The sequence below is a fragment of the Lampetra fluviatilis genome, chromosome 63 (genome assembly GCF_964198595.1).
Source record: "Lampetra fluviatilis chromosome 63, kcLamFluv1.1, whole genome shotgun sequence".
Taxonomy (NCBI): domain Eukaryota; kingdom Metazoa; phylum Chordata; class Hyperoartia; order Petromyzontiformes; family Petromyzontidae; genus Lampetra; species Lampetra fluviatilis.
This window is the reverse complement of record NC_136337.1, coordinates 6,984,202-7,001,088: the sequence shown is the minus strand read 5'-3', so window position 1 is coordinate 7,001,088 and position 16,887 is coordinate 6,984,202. Positions and strand designations below refer to the sequence as shown.

Below are 16,887 nucleotides of genomic sequence, written 5' to 3'. Positions count from 1 at the left end.
TCTCGCCTTCCACGACGCTTTGCGGAAGTACAGAAAGTAGGTTATTCGACCGGCTATATCTGAGATAAAATAAATATGCGAGCAATAAAACGCCTTACTTCCCATATTTGCCCATCCAAATAAAAAAAACGTGAAGTCAAATGCTCATCCCATCAGCCACACGGCCTTCTGGAAGGGCATTTTATCACCAGGCGACACCGACTGGCGTCAACACGAGCACGACGTTGGGTCCCGGTGTCGACGTCCAGTGTCTCATCAGGAGTGTGTCAGGGAGCTTCAACCAATGCTGATGAGCGGTCAGTTGCTTTTTTGGCAAGCCCCCCCACCCCTCTTCTCAGCGTTCGTTTTGAGTGTTGTTACCCCTCGTCCGTATGGATGGGATTCCTCTGGGATTTCTCCGAGATTTCTCCGAGATTTCTCCGGGATTTCTCCAGGATTCTCCGAGATTTCACCACGATTTCTCCGGGATTTCTCCAGGATTCCTCCACGATTTCTCCGGGATTTCTCCACGATTCTCCAGCATTCCTCCACGATTTCTCCGTGATTTCTCCACGATTTTCCTCCGGGTTTTTCCTCCCGTACGACGCACAAACCCCGAACGTTCAAAACGGGGGAGTAATTACAACCCCCTACGACGTCCCAATGTCGCAGCAGCCCCCCACCCCTTTCCTCCTCCTCCTGCCAACGAGCACGTGATTTTTCCACCCCCCGTGGGAGAAACGGTTCAAGACTCCGTGTGCAATAATGATCACGCGTTCGTCAAATACAAAAACAAAACCCACGACGACAACAGTAGCTACTGCAGGACGCGAGTAGAAAAACATGAATCCTTCAGGTGACCGATGGCGTGCAGCAAGGCGTTCTCTGAAAGAGGCGACGCAACGAAGATCCCTCCCCGTATTTGGCATTCTTCAGAAGACTTGCGCGCAAACTCCGAGTACGACAAAGCGGGAGGGGGCTGCCCCCTTCGCCCGCGATTACCCCTCAAGGCAAAGTGGCTGTTAGCGAGCAGCAGGGCCTACGAAGGCCGGCACTGTGGCACACGAGGGGGTGGTGGGCGGTCAGCACCACGCCCGGCCGCCTTTGTCTCCCCCAGTAGGGATGTTTACACATTTGAGGCTGAGTCGACCTAGGGGAGGCCCAGGACCGGTTCTGATAATCGTCACCGGTGTTGGCCGTGAGCGGGAATCGAACTCTGGTCGCTAGATTCGTAGCGCAGCGCTGCTAATCGCTGCACCACCGCCCCCCCGAGCGGTAGTGCAGCGGTGACCCCACACAAATGCACGATCACCACCCCAGTCGCGAGGAGTGGATAAGACGCGGGTGTAATGATGAATTTGCTACGGAGGCTTTCGCGGCCAATATTATTCAGAATAAAATTATTTTTTCGTGTGTTTGGTGTTAGATCGCGTACATCGGAGCGGTTTCTTGCAAACGCCAGTGAAACGTCACGTTATTCGAATTGTAAATGTTGTAGTGGGCTCACTCTCCAACACACAACCGGTTAGTGCTGTACTAGTAACTAGTTGGCCACGTTTCGTTTACGCGACAAACCTCGGGTGGTGGCGGGTTTAACTTCACATTTACGCGATCGAACCCAACAACAAAAACATTATTCTTATGAATTTACCGCAGGCAACATGAACGGACTTGTGTTTGTAATCTCTTGTGTATCATCTGTATCGATGTATATCTCAGCAGGTCTCTCTCTCTCTGTGTCTGCGTGTCCCGTTTCTCTCGACCCCTTTCTCCGTTTGAAGCGACGCGCTGCACTCCGTATCCATTACGACCCGTGACGGTGCTGCTTGTTACTGGCCGCTTGGCAAGGCTGCTCGGAAGCCGACGGGGGAACCCTGCGCTGGCAAAACTGGGCTTAAACAACAACAAATTTAAATTGGATGAATAACTTACGCACCCGCCTCGAGAAAGCGACGATAGTTTTTGTTTTACATTTCAAAGTTAAGTTCCACTTCCACGTGGATGAAAAATCGAACGGTTAAGAGTGCGTTGTTCAGTATATATATGCAACACCGATATGACTTTTTAATATATATATTCACAACAACAAAAAACCTCGCCTTTGTACAACTACACAAGCTGAACTGAATTTGCACCGTTAAATATATATCGATATAAAATACGTAAAATGAAAAAAAATCCGTTCACGCGTTTGTTTTTGATCTGGCCGAGAAATAATCGTCGGGATAAAAAGGTCGCAGGAGCGAGCGGGGTGGGTGGGGCGAGAGCGAGAGAACTCGTCAGGGGCAGAGTTGTTCGTGCGTACGTTGAACTTCTGTCTTACCGTACGTAGCCAACCCGTGCTCATCAGAGGTGGCGGGCGAAGGACAACACACTACCATGCCATAAATACGGGAAATTCGTTTTTCTTTGAACCGGGTGAGGCCCACACTCTGAGCGGTGTAGCTCTTTTTTAGAAGCGACCTGGCCGTCACAAATGATAGCTCAACGGAATGACGGCTTATCATGATAATCATCATCACGTGGAAGTGTATAGCAGCAGCCAACTACTCTAAACGCCGTGACGTTGATTCTAAATGTGGAGGAAAAACCCGGAGGACCCGGAGAAAAATCCACGCGACCACGGGGAGAGAAACATCCAAACTCCAAATATACAGCAGGTGTCACAGGGTCGGGATGGAAACCACGACCTCCTGTATACCAGGCGAGGTAGTTAACATCTCCGAGCCACCGTGGCGCGAGTTGATTTGCGGTCTCCCGACACGTGCAACATCATCATCACCATCGTCACCATCATCACCATCGTCACCATCACCACCATCACCCTCGTCGTCATCGCGAGCAACACCGATGTGCCAAGGCTGTTCATCTCTGCCCAGATGAACTCTCACAGTCATATCTTCAGCCACCGCTCGGGCTAAGGCTTAGGAGAAGGCCAAGGCTTAGGGAGAAGCGCGGCCTCGGCTCGTGGAGATTTCCGAGCACGGCCGGTGAACCGCGCTCGGTCTCGGCTCCAGGTCGTGGGTGACTGAACGGGTGGGATGGGTGGTGGTGGTGGGCGACTTCGTGGGGGGGTAGTGGTGGGGTGGGAATGCGTTGTAGCCGACCCGGTAGGGGAGGGAGGGAGGCGATTGCCCCGGACAAAAACCCCCCAAAAAACTACGGATGATGCCAAGCGAAAGTAGATGGTAGCTGGACGTATGCTGTGCGTTGAACTTCGTTCGCTCCGTACGTAGCCAAACGTGCTGTGCACTCGTTGTTTCTCGCCGACGAGGGAGTGAGTGGGAGACGGATGCGGAGTGCCTCCGTCTGGCGTGCACGGTGCATCAGTCTCTCCGCACCTCCGCTGAGCACGGCTGGCGACGTACGACGCGAAAGAAGTTTAACGTACGGTACATACTTGAGACGTTGCGGTCACGTGGGCCCCTGCTCATCCCCCCCCCCACCTCGGTGATATTGAAACCGGCACGCACATAGCAGTACGCTTGCGGTGTGCGGATAACGGAGAGTTATCTGGGCCTAAAGCAGCCAACGCCGTCGCAAAAATTCTCTCGACGGCGGCGGTGACGGCGGCGACGACGAGATCCGCATTCAATGTTTGTGTGTTTTTGGAAAGCTCCACCCAACTCTGTTTGTGTTCCTCTCTCGCCGTATTCTCCAGATTGGCAAACGCTCCGGAGATTCGGACGGACCCCGAATGTTTATACCCCCCCCATCCCCATGTCCATTAATAAAGTTACACCGGTCTGGTCACACGCACGCACGAACGCGTGCACACGCACTCACAACTACCGCATTATAAGACGCGCAACCCAACGCTTTTTGTCATCTCAAATTCCGGCAGGTGGGAGGGAAATCACCGCGTGTCACGCAATCCGGAGAATACCGCAGCGGACCTTTTTACAAGAGGTCCGTGGTACTTTTAAAAGGGCCCGAGGCCGAACGTCGCGCCGGCGTGCGGGGCCGGTCCGCCGAGGGCCTAGCGGAACGCCCCCCACGCCTTCGCTCGCCACAAAACAAGAATCATGCACTTCTTTATTTCCCTTTTCCCTGCGACGTTTCAGAGACGCCGCCGCGGCCGCCTCGCGATCCGGCCCCGCGCTCATTTCAGGCCGAGCCGACCTCGCACGGGACGGCCCATTTCATGCACCGACACGCGGCTTGCTCTGCCGCCCGTCGGAAGGCCACGGATGGCGTCTCCTTCCGGACGTCTCTGCGAGAGGGCCTCTCCCTCCCACCCTCCCTGCCGCTCGCTCCCACGCGGCTTCCGAGGCCACGACGAGGGCGCACCAATGCGGCGAACGCGTCCCTCTCCGAGCGATCCGTCGGCCGCTCGATGGTTGCGCGCCGGCGCTGCAATGCACCGCGGCGGAGCAACTACGGCGCGAGCGGGCTCCGCGTGCGAGGCCGTCGTTAGAACGCGGCGCTTTTCTTCGTCTCGATGTTTCCATTCATCGATGTCCAACAATCGTGCTCAGTGCCGCGTGTTAATACTTCCACAATCCGACACTGGTGCCCCCCCCCCCCCCCCGTGCCCATCCCACTTCTCCGCTAACGGTAAGGTTTTTCACGTGTTCCACATCATCTCACGTGTTCCACATCATCATGCCCTTCTGTAGCCTAACCAAGAGGGCTGCCCTCTTTTTTGATCGACCCCATTCCTCACTCCTGCTGCCCCCCCACCCCCCCCAACCTGTGATGAAAAAAAACTAATTCCCACAAGCCCCCCCCCCCCCCCCAACGGGTGCCGCGTGCGGTTTTCCCGCTGCCGCCACCGTGGCTCCCGCGAGCTGCCGGTTTCGGCGATGGCATCGGCGTCGTCGTCGTCACCACGAGCAGCGCCACCACCTCCTCCTTCGCCGCGGTCAGAAAGTCGCGGGCGGCTGTTTGTGAGGAGCGCCCGGCGTTATGAACCCACGCACTCCGTCCATGGTCTCCTCCGCGCGACGGTAGGCCTCTTGGCCTTCCTTGCCTGAAAAAAGAAATGAGATTAATAAGAAATTAGTTGTAAAATTGTCGTCGGCCATGCTGGATCCACTGCCGGATAAACGCTTCCCCGCCCCCCTCCCCCCACATCCATCGTGGCAGCAACGGTGGCACCATCCCACGCGTGGCACCATCCCACGCGTGGCACCATCCCACGCGTGGCACCATCCCACGCGTGGCACCATCCCACGCGTGGCACCATCCCACGCGTGGCACCATCCCACGCGTGGCACCATCCCACGCGTGGCACCATCCCACGCGTGGCACCATCCCACGCGTGGCACAAACGCCGCTCGCCGCTCCGCGTCCCTCCGGTTGCGCCGCGTCTGCCGCTTCGTAGCCATTCCTGACCCGACGGCCACTGTCCGCCCCCCCCCCCCCACCCCCCCCCTGCCACAGCGACGTGCCGGTCAAGGCCAACGGCCGCCCTGGTTAACGCCGGGGGCTTGGTGGGGCCTCACCGAAGGAGAAGATGGCGTCCCTGGCCGCGATCTTCACGGGCTCCTGGTCGACCTGGCACAGGTGCAGGAGCTGCTCCATGCTCTCCTTGGCCTGGGTGAGGGCACACAGACAAGGAACCCCCCCACCTCGTGTAGCACGTGTGTGTGTGTAGCACGTGTGCGTGTGTGTGTGTAAACTCACACGTGTGTGTATGTGTAAGCTCACGTGTGTGTGCGTGTCTGTGCGTGTGTGTGCGTCCCTCAAATGAGTACCTGGTGCTAACAGCACTTGCCCCTACAGTCTCTTAAGGCTACACGGGGGATCTTTGTGTGTGTGTTCACCTGCAGGCAAGCCAGTGCTGCACAACCAGCTCGTCTCAGGATCTCATCTTCCTCTTCCAGAAGCTGCAGACACCAAACCACCACCTGTTCACACGCACAAAGACAAAGATCCCCCACCCCCCGTGTAGCCTTAACAGACTGTCGGGGCAAGTGCTGTTAGCGAGTAGCAGCACCTACGAAGGCCGGCAGGGCGCACGAAGGGGTGGGTGGCCAGCGCCGCGCCCGCCCGAGACTGATGTGCCCGCTTGCAGACCAAGTGCCGAGGGCACCTTGTGCCACACAGGGACAGCTGCCACTGGGGGTGCCCTTCCAATGTGTTGAGGTGCGATGAGGTGCAAGTTGCTTATCGCGCGAGACGTCACCGTGCGAAGGAGGGCACACGGCTCTACTGAACGCAAATTGTCATCATCACAAAGTGGTACTCATTCATCGACCCTGGAGGGGTGATGATGATGATGGGTTGAGTGAAACCACAACCAGGATTTGAACTCGCGACCTTTGCGATTGGGAGCCGCTCGCTCTGCCGCTGAGCCACCTTGGGGCTCTGAAAGGGAAAACTTTGAAGACGTATATATACACACGTTCATATAAATACGGCAGGCGCCGTTTCTGGCAATGTCCTCTTCATGGGCGTGGCGGTGGCTAGGAGACTAACTTCCTCGCCTGGTGTGCAGGAGGTCGTGGGTTCGATCCCGACCCTGACGCCTGCTGTATTGGAGTTTGCGTGTCTCTCTCATCATCATCACGGTGGCCAGGAGATGTTAACTACCTCGCCTGGTATGCAGGAGGTCGTGGGTTCGATCCCGACCCTGACATCTGCTGTATTTGAGTTTGTCGTGCGTCTCTCTCCCCCGTGGTTGCGTGGATTTCTGTCCGGCTCATCCGCGTTTTCCCTCCACATTTAGAATCAACGTCACGCGTTTAGAGTGTGGCTGCTGCTATTAATGTCCACGTGATGATGATGACGACGATGGATCATTTGCGATGGCCAGGTCGCTTCTGAGAAAGAGCCTCATAGCTCAGTGGGGCCTTACAGCTGGTAAAGTAAAAACATAATTGACAGCTTAACACTTTCATTGCAGAGTGATCACCTTCTCTCGGAGCGGCGCCTCGCTCGCCGCCCTCCTGAGTATCGTCGCCGCCGATTGGCTGATCTTGGCGTCGCTGTCCAATAGGAGCGGCGCGAGGGACGTCATGTTGGCCACCCTCAGGCGCGGAGGGGCGGCCGTGTCCGGCCCGGCGAGACGCTTGAGCCCCACGCAGGACCTCGCTGCGGTCATGCGACTCCAACGACGCAGCAAGGGACACTGGGAGGGCGGTGGGGGGCAGAGGCAGGAGGAGGGTGGGGGGGGCAGAGGAAGGTGGAGGAGGGGGTGGGGGGGGGCAGAGGAAGGTGGAGGGTGGGGGGGCAGAGGAAGGAGGGGGGTGGGGGGGGGCAGAGGAAGGAGGGGGGTGGGGGGCAGAGGCAGGAGGGGGGTGGGGGGCAGAGGAAGGAGGGGGGTGGGGGGGCAGAGGAAGGAGGGGGGTGGGGGGCAGAGGAAGGAGGAGAAGGAGGGGGGTGGGGGGCAGAGGAAGGAGGGGGGTGGGGGCAGAGGCAGGAGGGAGGTGGGGGGCAGAGGAAGGAGGGGGGTGGGGGGCAGAGGCAGGAGGGGGGTGGGGGGGGCAGAGGAAGGAGGGGGGTGGGGGGGCAGAGGAAGGAGGGGGGTGGGGGGGGCAGAAGAAGGAGGGGGGTGGGGGGGCAGAGGAAGGAGGGGGGTGGGGGGGGCAGAGGAAGGAGGGGGGTGGGGGGGGCAGAGGAAGGAGGGGGGTGGGGGGGCAGAAGAAGGAGGGGGGTGGGGGGGGGCAGAAGAAGGAGGGGGGTGGGGGGGGCAGAAGAAGGAGGGGGGTGGGGGGGGGGCAGAAGAAGGAGGGGGGTGGGGGGGGCAGAAGAAGGAGGGGGGTGGGGGGGCAGAGGAAGGAGGGGGGTGGGGGGGCGGAGGGGGGTGGGGGGGCAGAGGAAGGAGGGGGGTGGGGGGGGCAGAGGAAGGAGGGGGGTGGGGGGGCAGAGGAAGGAGGGGGGTGGGGGGCAGAGGAAGGAGGGGGGTGGGGGGGGCAGAGGAAGGAGGGGGGTGGGGGGGGCAGAGGAAGGAGGGGGGTGGGGGGGGCAGAGGAAGGAGGGGGGTGGGGGGGGGCAGAGCGAGCAAATCACAAGTCCACTTGGTCGTGTCGATGCGCGATTCGATTCAACGACAGATTATTTTCATCGCTTTCCAGCCAAGTCTCTGTCTATCTCTCCGAGTCTGTGTGTATCTGTATGAGTATCTCTGAGTCTGTGTGTATCTGTATGAGTATCTCTGAGTGTCTGTGTATCTGCATGAGTATCTCTGAGTGTCTGTGTATCTGCATGAGTATCTCTGAGTGTCTGTATGAGTATCTCTGAGTGTCTGTGTATCTGTATGAGTATCTCTGAGTATCTGTGTATCTGTATGAGTATCTCTGAGTGTCTGTGTATCTGCATGAGTATCTCTGAGTGTCTCTATGAGTATCTCTGAGTATCTGTGTATCTGTATGAGTATCTCTGAGTGTCTGTATGAGTATCTCTGAGTGTCTGTGTATCTGCATGAGTATCTCTGAGTGTCTGTATGAGTATCTCTGAGTATCTGTGTATCTGTATGAGTATCTCTGAGTCTCTGTGTATCTGCATGAGTATCTCCGAGTGTCTGTATGAGTATCTCTGAGTGTCTGTGTATCTGCATGAGTATCTCTGAGTGTCTGTATGAGTATCTCTGAGTATCTGTGTATCTGTACGAGTATCTCTGAGTGTCTGTGTATCTGTATGAGTATCTCTGAGTCTCTGTGTATCTGTACGAGTATCTCCGAGTCTCTGTGTATCTCTGAGTGTCTGTATTTCCCGTACCCTCGTGCCCCAGCCGGGTGATGAAGGAGTCCATGGTCCGCACGTCGTGCTGCTGAGCGAGCGCCGCCAGCTGGAACGCGGTGACGCGTGCGGGCGCACACGAGCGCAGGCGACGCACGCGGCGATCCAGCAGCCGCTCCAGCAGGCGCACGCACACTGACAAAGGCAAAGATCCCCCGTGTAGCCTTAACAGACTGTTGGGGCAAGTGCTGTTAGCGAGTAGCAGCGCCTGCGAGCGCCGGCACCGCGGCACACGAGGGGGGGTGGGTGGCCAGCGCCGCGCCCGGCCGCCTTTGTCTCCCCCAGCGCTGATGTTTTACACACCGCATCGAGGACTCATTTAAGGCCGAGTTGACCTACGGGAGGCCCAGCACCGGGTTCAGATAATTGCCACCGGTGGTCGTGGCCGTGAGTGGCAATCGAGCGGCAGCGTGGCGGTCCGCTTCTGAAAAAGAGCTACAAAGCTCGGTGGGCCTTACCTGGTGACATACAATAGTTGACTAGTTTAAGGTGGTAGTGTGCGTCTTTGTGCGTCTCTGTACGTGGCACGGGTAGCGGTGGCGCGGTGGTAAACCCGGCGACCCACGGTCACTCAACGCACGCACGCGGCGGTCTCACCAACTCGCGCACACACGCACGCGCACGCGGCGGTCTCACCAACTCACACACACACACGCGCGCACGCGGCGGTCTCACCAACTCGCACACACACGTGCACACGCGTGTGCGTCTCACCTGCGTCCGTGTGCGCCAGCGTCTCAGAGTAGTCGGAAGACACGGTGGCGGCGAGCCGCTCCGTCGTGGCGCACAGCCGCGCTCCCCCCGGCTCGGCGACGCGCTCCCAGAAGCGCAGCACGCACTCGCGCTCACACAGCTCGGGCACCGCTGCACCGCAACGTGGGGGGGGGGGGGGCAGCACGGGGTGGGGGGCGGGGGGGGAGAGGGGGGGGCAACACGTCACGGAAGGGGAAAAGGAAAGCATCGTGGGATAGGAGGTAGGCATGATGCATTATGAGACAGGGGCAGCTGTAATGTATGATGGGATCGGGTCGGAGGTAGGATATGATGGGATAGGGGCAGCCTCGGTGCATGATGGGATAGGGGCAGCTGCAGTGCATAATGGGATAAGGGCGGCCTTGGTGCATGATGGGATAGGGGTGGCTGCAGTGCATGATGGGATAGAGGTGGCCACAGTGCTTGATGGGATAGAGGTGGCCACAGTGCATGATGGGATAGGCGCGGCCTCGGTGCATAATGGGAAACGGGCGGCTGTAGGGAATGGAGGTATATGGGTGTGGCTGCATTGCATGATGGGATAGGGGCGGCCGTGCGCCGCTGCTGGCTGGTGCGTACCGCGTGCGATGCTCAGGATCTGCCCGTCGCACAAGTCTCGCGTGAGCTCCGCGATTCGCCGCAGCACGGCCGCCTGGCCGTGCAGGCGGTCGAGGGCGCACAGCTCCCCGCAGCGCAGGGGCCCAAACGTGCCGAGCTTCTACACACGGCGGGGTGGACACACAGAAGCATCGGCACACAGACTGTTGGGGCAAGTGCTGTTAGTGAGCAGCTCCTACGAAGGCCGGAATGGCACACGAGAGGGTGGGTGGCCAGCACCACTGCCGGCCGCCTTTGTCTCCCCAGTGACGATGTTTACTACACACCGCACCAGGTACTCATTTGAGGCTGAGTCAACCCAGGGGAGGCCCAGGACCGGTTCAGATAATCGTCACTGGTGTTGGCTGTGAACGGGAATCGAACTCGGGTCCTCGGGTTTGTAGCGCAGCCCGCTAACCACGACACGACCGCTCTCCACACGCACGCACACACACAGTCACGTGCACACACACACACACTCGCGTGCACACACACACACACGCGTGCGTGCACACACACACCCGCGTGCACACACACTCACGTGCACACACACTCACGTGCACACACTCGCACACAGTCGCGTGCGTGCACACACCATGACGAGGTGGGTGAACACACACACACACTCGCGTGCACACACACACGCACACAGTCGCGTGCGTGCACACACCATGACGAGGTGGGTGCAGTACTCCGCGTGCAGAGCCAAGGCCACGTCGAGGCCCTCGCTGCCGGTGGTCGGGGCGCCGGTGCCGAGCTCCGCACCGTCGCCGGTAGCCACCGCCGCCTCCTCCTCCTCCTCAACGTCGCCTTGCCGCCTGTTACTGACAACATCATTATATACACATGAAGATAGATAGATACGTAAAGTCCAGGCCCACCACCACATCCGCAATGTTTGTCCGCCACGCTCGATACGAACATATGTATGTTGAACTTCTTTCGCACCGTACGTAGCCAACCGCGCTAATTGGAGGTGCAGTGTTGAGTCTATGGGTAGTGTTGAGTCTATGGGCAGTGTTGAGTCTATGGGTAGTGTTAGTTTATGGTGCAGTGTTGAGTCTATGGGCAGTGTTGAGACTATGGGCAGTGTTGAGTCTATGGGTAGTGTTGAGTCTATGGGCAGTGTTGAATCTATGGGCAGTGTTGAGTCTATGGGCAGTGTGAGTCTATGGGCAGTGCTGAGTCTATGGGCAGTGTTGAGTCTATGGGCAGTGTGAGTCTATGGGCAGTGCTGAGTCTATGGGCAGTGTGAGTCTATGGGCAGTGTTGAGTCTATGGGTAGTGTTGAGTCTATGGGATAGTGTTGAGTCTATGGGCAGTGTTGAGTCTATGGGTAGTGTTAGTCTATGGGTAGTGTTAGTCTATGGGTAGTGTTAGTCTATGGGCAGTGTTGAGTCTATGGGTAGTGTTGAGTCTATGGGTAGTGTTGAGTCTATGGGTAGTGTTAGTCTATGGGTAGTGTTGAGTCTATGGGCAGTGTTGAGTCTATGGGTAGTGTTAGTCTATGGGCAGTGTTGAGTCTATGGGTAGTGTTAGTCTATGGGCAGTACATGTGTTGACCTTCTTTCACACCGTACGTAGCCAATCGGAGGTGCTCTATTGCCGACCTCCGACTTGCTTACGGCTACCTTCCCGGCTCGCATCGCAGGACGACGATGCGAGCTTGTAATACTACTCGTGATCATTTAGACTCGTGATCATTTAGATTTATAAAGCGCCCTTAAACAGCCGTTCTCACGGCGCTTGTGCGTGGAAAGGCGGAAAATAGTTTAACGTCAGCCAAGTAAAGAAGAAAGTGAGACAGACGTTTGAAAGTAACTAAAGAGAGAGAGAGAAAGCCATTTTTAAACAGATGAGTTTTTCGTCGAGATTTGAAGATTTGTAGAGTGTCTCGGGGGTTGCGCTACTGCCGAGGCACCGTCGTCACCCGAAGTGCGAAGCCTAGAGGCCGTGGGGCAGCGAGCAATGCACACTCCGAGGATCGTAACGATCTTGCTGGAATATTGCATGGCTTGAAGGAGGAAGCGAGTCCATTTAAAGGCCCTGAAAATGCCAGCTAGAGAATCTTAAAATCTATCGCGGGGTTAGGGACAGGGAGCCAGTGAAGGGACAGCAGCACGGGTATGCGACGTGATCCTTCAAGGGTCGTGTACCAGTTAGCACCCTGGCGGGCGCATTGTGACCATACTGCAGGGCATTGCAGCAGCCGACGCGCGACAAAACAAATGTTGTGGATCAGCCGTTCAGCGTCCGCGGCGTTCAGGATGTCGACGGAGCCGTGAACTCACTTGCCGTCCGACTCCGCAGCCTCACGGTGGCGCTTCTCCTCCTCCCCGTCCTGCCGCTCCATCTCCTCCTCCCCGTCCTGCTCCACCTCCTCATCGTCCAGGTCGGGCGAGTGGAGGAAGTTGAAACTCTCCAGGGCGTGCTCCACCGAGAGGCTGACGCTGGACGCGCGGCTCCGTGACACCTTCCCGCCCGGCTGCATCGCGGCCCGTGGCGGTTGAGAGCGTCAAACGAACAAACGGCAAACGGCGGCTCAACGAAGCGGCCTCGCCGTCACCACGTGGACATTTGTAGCGGCGGCGGCGGCAGAGGCGGCGGCGGGCAAATACTCGAAACGTGCGGACGTCGATTCCAGACGCGGAGGGGGAAAAATCGGAGGACCCGGCGAGAAAAATCCACGCGACGACCCCGTTGCATTGCCGTCAACCCACACGGTTTACCGCGCATTCTTGTACAGGGAGATTTAGTTTACAGGTCCATACGGCGTACAGCCGTTTCAATACGGGCCACAAACATTTTAATGTGTTGTCCATTTGTTTGTGTTTCTACCTTGTGATGGGACTTTGTAGAGATCTGAATTGGTCTGTAATAAGGTAGGGGCACTGACAAGGGGTTGACAGCGATGATATCGGATAGAGTCACGAGGCAACGTCATCCCCCCCCCACCGTAGCTGCGTGTCCGTGACGCGTAGCGGCGGTGACAGCCCCTTCACGAGACCCCGGGGGGGGGGGGGGGAGTCGGCAAACTCGCGGCTACCGGAGCCGCGTGCGGTGGTGCCTCTTGAAACAATACATTTCTCTTTTTGTTAGCTGACCACAGAAGTCGTCCAGTTCACCATGGACAAGAATCGTCAACCTGCTGCCGCGTGACCGTTATCTATGAAGGGACCGTCACAATCTCATATTCACCACCACGGTGCAGTGCGGCGCCGACCCCCCCCCCCCCCCGCCTCCGCAACACCCGAATGGAGCGAATGACCATGTGCCCCCCGCCCCCCGCACCACCCGAATGGAGCGAATGACCATGTGCCCCCCGTCCCCCGCACCACCCGAATGGAGCGAATGACCATGTGCCCCCCGCCCCCCGCACCACCCGAATGGAGCGAATGACCATGTGCCCCCCCGCCCCCCGCACCACCCGAATGGAGCGAATGACCATGTGCCCCCCGCCCCCCGCACCACCCGAATGGAGCGAATGACCATGTGGCCCCCGCCCCCCGCACCACCCGAATGGAGCGAATGACCATGTGCCCCCCGCCCCCCGCACCACCCGAATGGAGCGAATGACCATGTGCCCCCCGCCCCCCGCACCACCCGAATGGAGCGAATGACCACGCGTCCCTCGCGAGCGCACCAACCTGCAGAATGCGATCCAGGTCGGCAACCTCCTGCTCCAGCAGCTGCAGCTCCACGTAGCGGCCCCTGCAGTCGTCCAGCGCCGAGCACAGCGCCTGCCAGGCCCGCTCGAGGCCCGGTCCTCCTAGCCGCTCGCCCGAATCCTCCCCCGCGCTCGCCGCCCCCCGCTCGGGCGAGGGGGCGGGCGAGGGGGGGGGGCCTGACCTGCTCGGCCGGCCCCGAGGTTTCTTTGGTTCGGCCGGCGACCCCGGGGGGGGACGCGGCGCCATCGCCCGCGGCCGTCGTCTCGTCTCGCCGGGAATCTTTGGCGCCGTTCGAGTCGGCGTCGTCGTCATCGTCGCCGCACGGCACGACCGCGGCGTTGAAGAAATGCACGACGTCCTTTGATTTGTCGGTGAAGAAAATCTCGCTGGCGTTGGCGCTCAGCAGCAGGCCGTCCTTGCCCAGCCTGGGCTCGCGGCCCAACGCTCCGTCGCCGCGCGCCGGCGAGCATCTCGGCGAGGAGGAGCTCCCGCCGGCCGTGACGTCACCCGTGCCGGCGTCCTCGGTTGCGGCCTCCGCTCCTCGGTCCGAGGCGACCGCCGGTTCCGCCGGGGCGAGCGCCGGTTCCACGTCCTCCCGCGGACCGTCGCTTCCCCCGGCTTCCAAAGCCTCGGCCGCCTCCTCCGCCGCTCCTCCCTCGGCCGGACAATCCTCGCGGTCTCCCGCGGCCACGGCAACCGCCGCGGCCTCACCGACACTTCCCCCCGCTCCGCCGTGCTCCTCCAGCGAGTCCACGCTCCCCTCGCTGATCTGGCTGAGCGCGCGGCCGTACGCCGGGACGCCGTTGCTCACGACCGGCTTCGTCGCACGCTCCGTCTCGTCCGGCGGCGGCGGCAGCGGCGAGTGGTCGGCGCGGGGCGGCCCGCAAGGCTCCGGCTCGCCGTTCTCCACCCGCCGCTCGCTCGGGGAGGAAACGTCGGCGGCGGCGGTGGCAGAGGACGGAGTTTCCGGCTCGCGTCCGGAACCGAGACCCGGGGCTTCGTACTCCGGGATCGGGAGTTGGTACTCCGGGATCGGACGCCGTCGGCTGCTGGTGCCGGCGTCGAGCGGAGTCCGGGGACTCACGGAGCCGTCCATGGAGTCCGACGAGAGCGAGGAGGTGGCTCCGTTCTCCAGCTCGTCGTGACGACGCAGCATGTTCTGCGAGCCAACGGAAACATACCGAGCGAATTAGCGGGCAGAGCCACGTACACAACGATTTGAATGCCGGCCACTGCGAAAGGAGAGCACGGGGGGGGGTGGGTAGAGGGGAACGTCGATTACAATCGCAACTGCGTCGTCGCGACGAGCCCATCACCAAATCACGCGGCCTGCGCCCGACCTGACCTGTGAGCCACCCGACGACCTCCGCCGACCTGGCGTCGAGTTACGTCGCAAAGTGCCGCACTCATGCCGCCGGGACCTCGGGCCCAGGGGTCAAGAACCAGGCCTGCATTTGCCTGCGATGTTGCCCCACGTTGGTGGCTGAAGTTGTGGCAGGCGTTGTTGCCGGTTGTATGCGTGGTGGAGTGTAGCGGTGTAACGTAGCGGTATAGCGTCGTGGTTGAGCGTAGCGGCGTAGCGGTGGAGCGTCGTGGTGGAGTGTAGCGGTGTAACGTAGCGGTGTAGCGTCACGGTGGGGCGTAGCGGTGTAACGTAGCGGTGTGGCGTAGCGCTCTGGTGTAACGGTGTAACGTAGCGGTGTGGTGTAACGGTGTAACGTAGCGGTGTGGTGTAGCGGTGTGGTGTAGCGGTGTAACATAGCGGTGTGGTGTAGCGGTGTGGTGTAGCAGTGTAGCGTAGCGGTGTGGTGTAGCAGTGTAGCGTAGCGGTGTGACGTAGCGGTGCAACGCCGCGTGCTCACGTAGAAGGCCTGTTCGCGTAGGGACGGTGTGTCAGGCGGGCTCTGGCTGTACAGCGACAGCCTCTTGCTGGCGGCAGACATCTTGCCGATGGTGCCCGGAGTCATGGCCTGGTCCTCCTTGTCAAACGGACTGTGCAGGGGAGGGGTGGGGGAGGGGCGGGAGGGGGGAGGGGCGGGGGGGGGGGAGGGGCGGGGGGGGGGCCGGGTGGGTGGGAGGGGGGCGTTATAGGGGGTGGGGACACGGGTCACGGGAATCCGATCCTGAATCCCAATCTCCTAGAACTGAGTCTCAGGACTCCGATCCTGAATCCCAATCTCCTAGAACCGAGTCTCAGGACTCCGATCCTGAATCCCGATCTCCTGGAGCCGAGTCTCAAGACTCCGATCCTGAATCCCGATCTCCTGGAGCCGAGTCTCAAGACTCCGATCCTGAATCCCCATCTCCTGGAGCTCACCTCCAGGTGACCTCCAGGTTGAGTTTGATGGTTCCCAGGTCGTTGATGTCGACCGCTACGAGCTGGGGCCCCACGGCGAGGAGGTCCCGCGTCTCGCACACGACGCTGCCCACCACCACGTGAGTGGCCAGGCTCTTGACCTCCGTCACCTGGGGGGGGGGGCAACACCGGCCCCGGGGGGACTGCTGGTGAGGTCCCACAAGGGTGGAGGAGCAACGGTCGCAGCGATGATGTTGACAAACCACACAACCCTTTGGTGGGGGTCCAGTCTGGACACGCTTTGACCGCCGAGGGTGGTGGCAACGATGGCGCTGCTACCGCCACTACTGACGATGACGACGACGATATCGCCGCTGCTGCTGCTGCCGATGATGACAGTGCCGATGCTGATGATGATGCTGCTGATGACAGTGCCGATGCTGATGACAGTGCTGCTACTGATGATGATGCCAATAACGCTGATACTGATGATAATAGCGCTGCTGCTGCTGATGATGCTGCTGCTGCTGCTGATAATGATGAAATCACTTCTACTGATGCTGCTCCTAAAGAAGTTACTGCTGATGTTGATGATCCTGCTGCTGTTAGTGCCGATGACGATGCTGCTACTCATGGTGATAATGAAAGCGCTTCTACTGATGCCGCTTCTGAAAAAGCTGCTGCTGCTGATGATGATGATGATGCTGCTGATTAGACTGTTGCCACTGCTGATGAGGCTGCTGATGTTGCTCCAGTGCAGCGCGTCACCTTGATGTGGAGCAAGTCGGAGATCAGAGGCACCAGCAGCGTCTCCTCGCTGTCCCAGCTCTGCTTGTCATCCGAGTCGATGCGTCCGCGGAGCCTCCAGCGCTGACGCCCATAGCGCATGAAGATCTGGAACACGAGACA

General features: G+C 59.5%; 1 protein-coding gene across 1 annotated transcript in view; it reads right to left on the bottom strand.

The window, feature by feature from the left end:
* Nucleotides 1–4,721: 4,721 nt before the first annotated feature.
* LOC144951631 (rho family-interacting cell polarization regulator 1-like) overlaps nucleotides 4,722–16,887 on the bottom strand; it is a 54,527-nt gene continuing 42,361 nt past the window's right edge. The window contains 15 exon segments of the mRNA XM_078881920.1: nucleotides 4,722–4,951; nucleotides 5,427–5,517; nucleotides 5,748–5,831; nucleotides 6,839–7,003; nucleotides 7,005–7,054; nucleotides 8,644–8,799; nucleotides 9,379–9,528; nucleotides 9,997–10,135; nucleotides 10,685–10,832; nucleotides 12,306–12,499; nucleotides 13,662–13,857; nucleotides 13,859–14,841; nucleotides 15,545–15,674; nucleotides 16,000–16,148; nucleotides 16,747–16,872. Coding sequence (XP_078738046.1) covers nucleotides 4,845–4,951; nucleotides 5,427–5,517; nucleotides 5,748–5,831; nucleotides 6,839–7,003; nucleotides 7,005–7,054; nucleotides 8,644–8,799; nucleotides 9,379–9,528; nucleotides 9,997–10,135; nucleotides 10,685–10,832; nucleotides 12,306–12,499; nucleotides 13,662–13,857; nucleotides 13,859–14,841; nucleotides 15,545–15,674; nucleotides 16,000–16,148; nucleotides 16,747–16,872 — 2,868 coding nt within the window. The 3' untranslated portion in view covers nucleotides 4,722–4,844.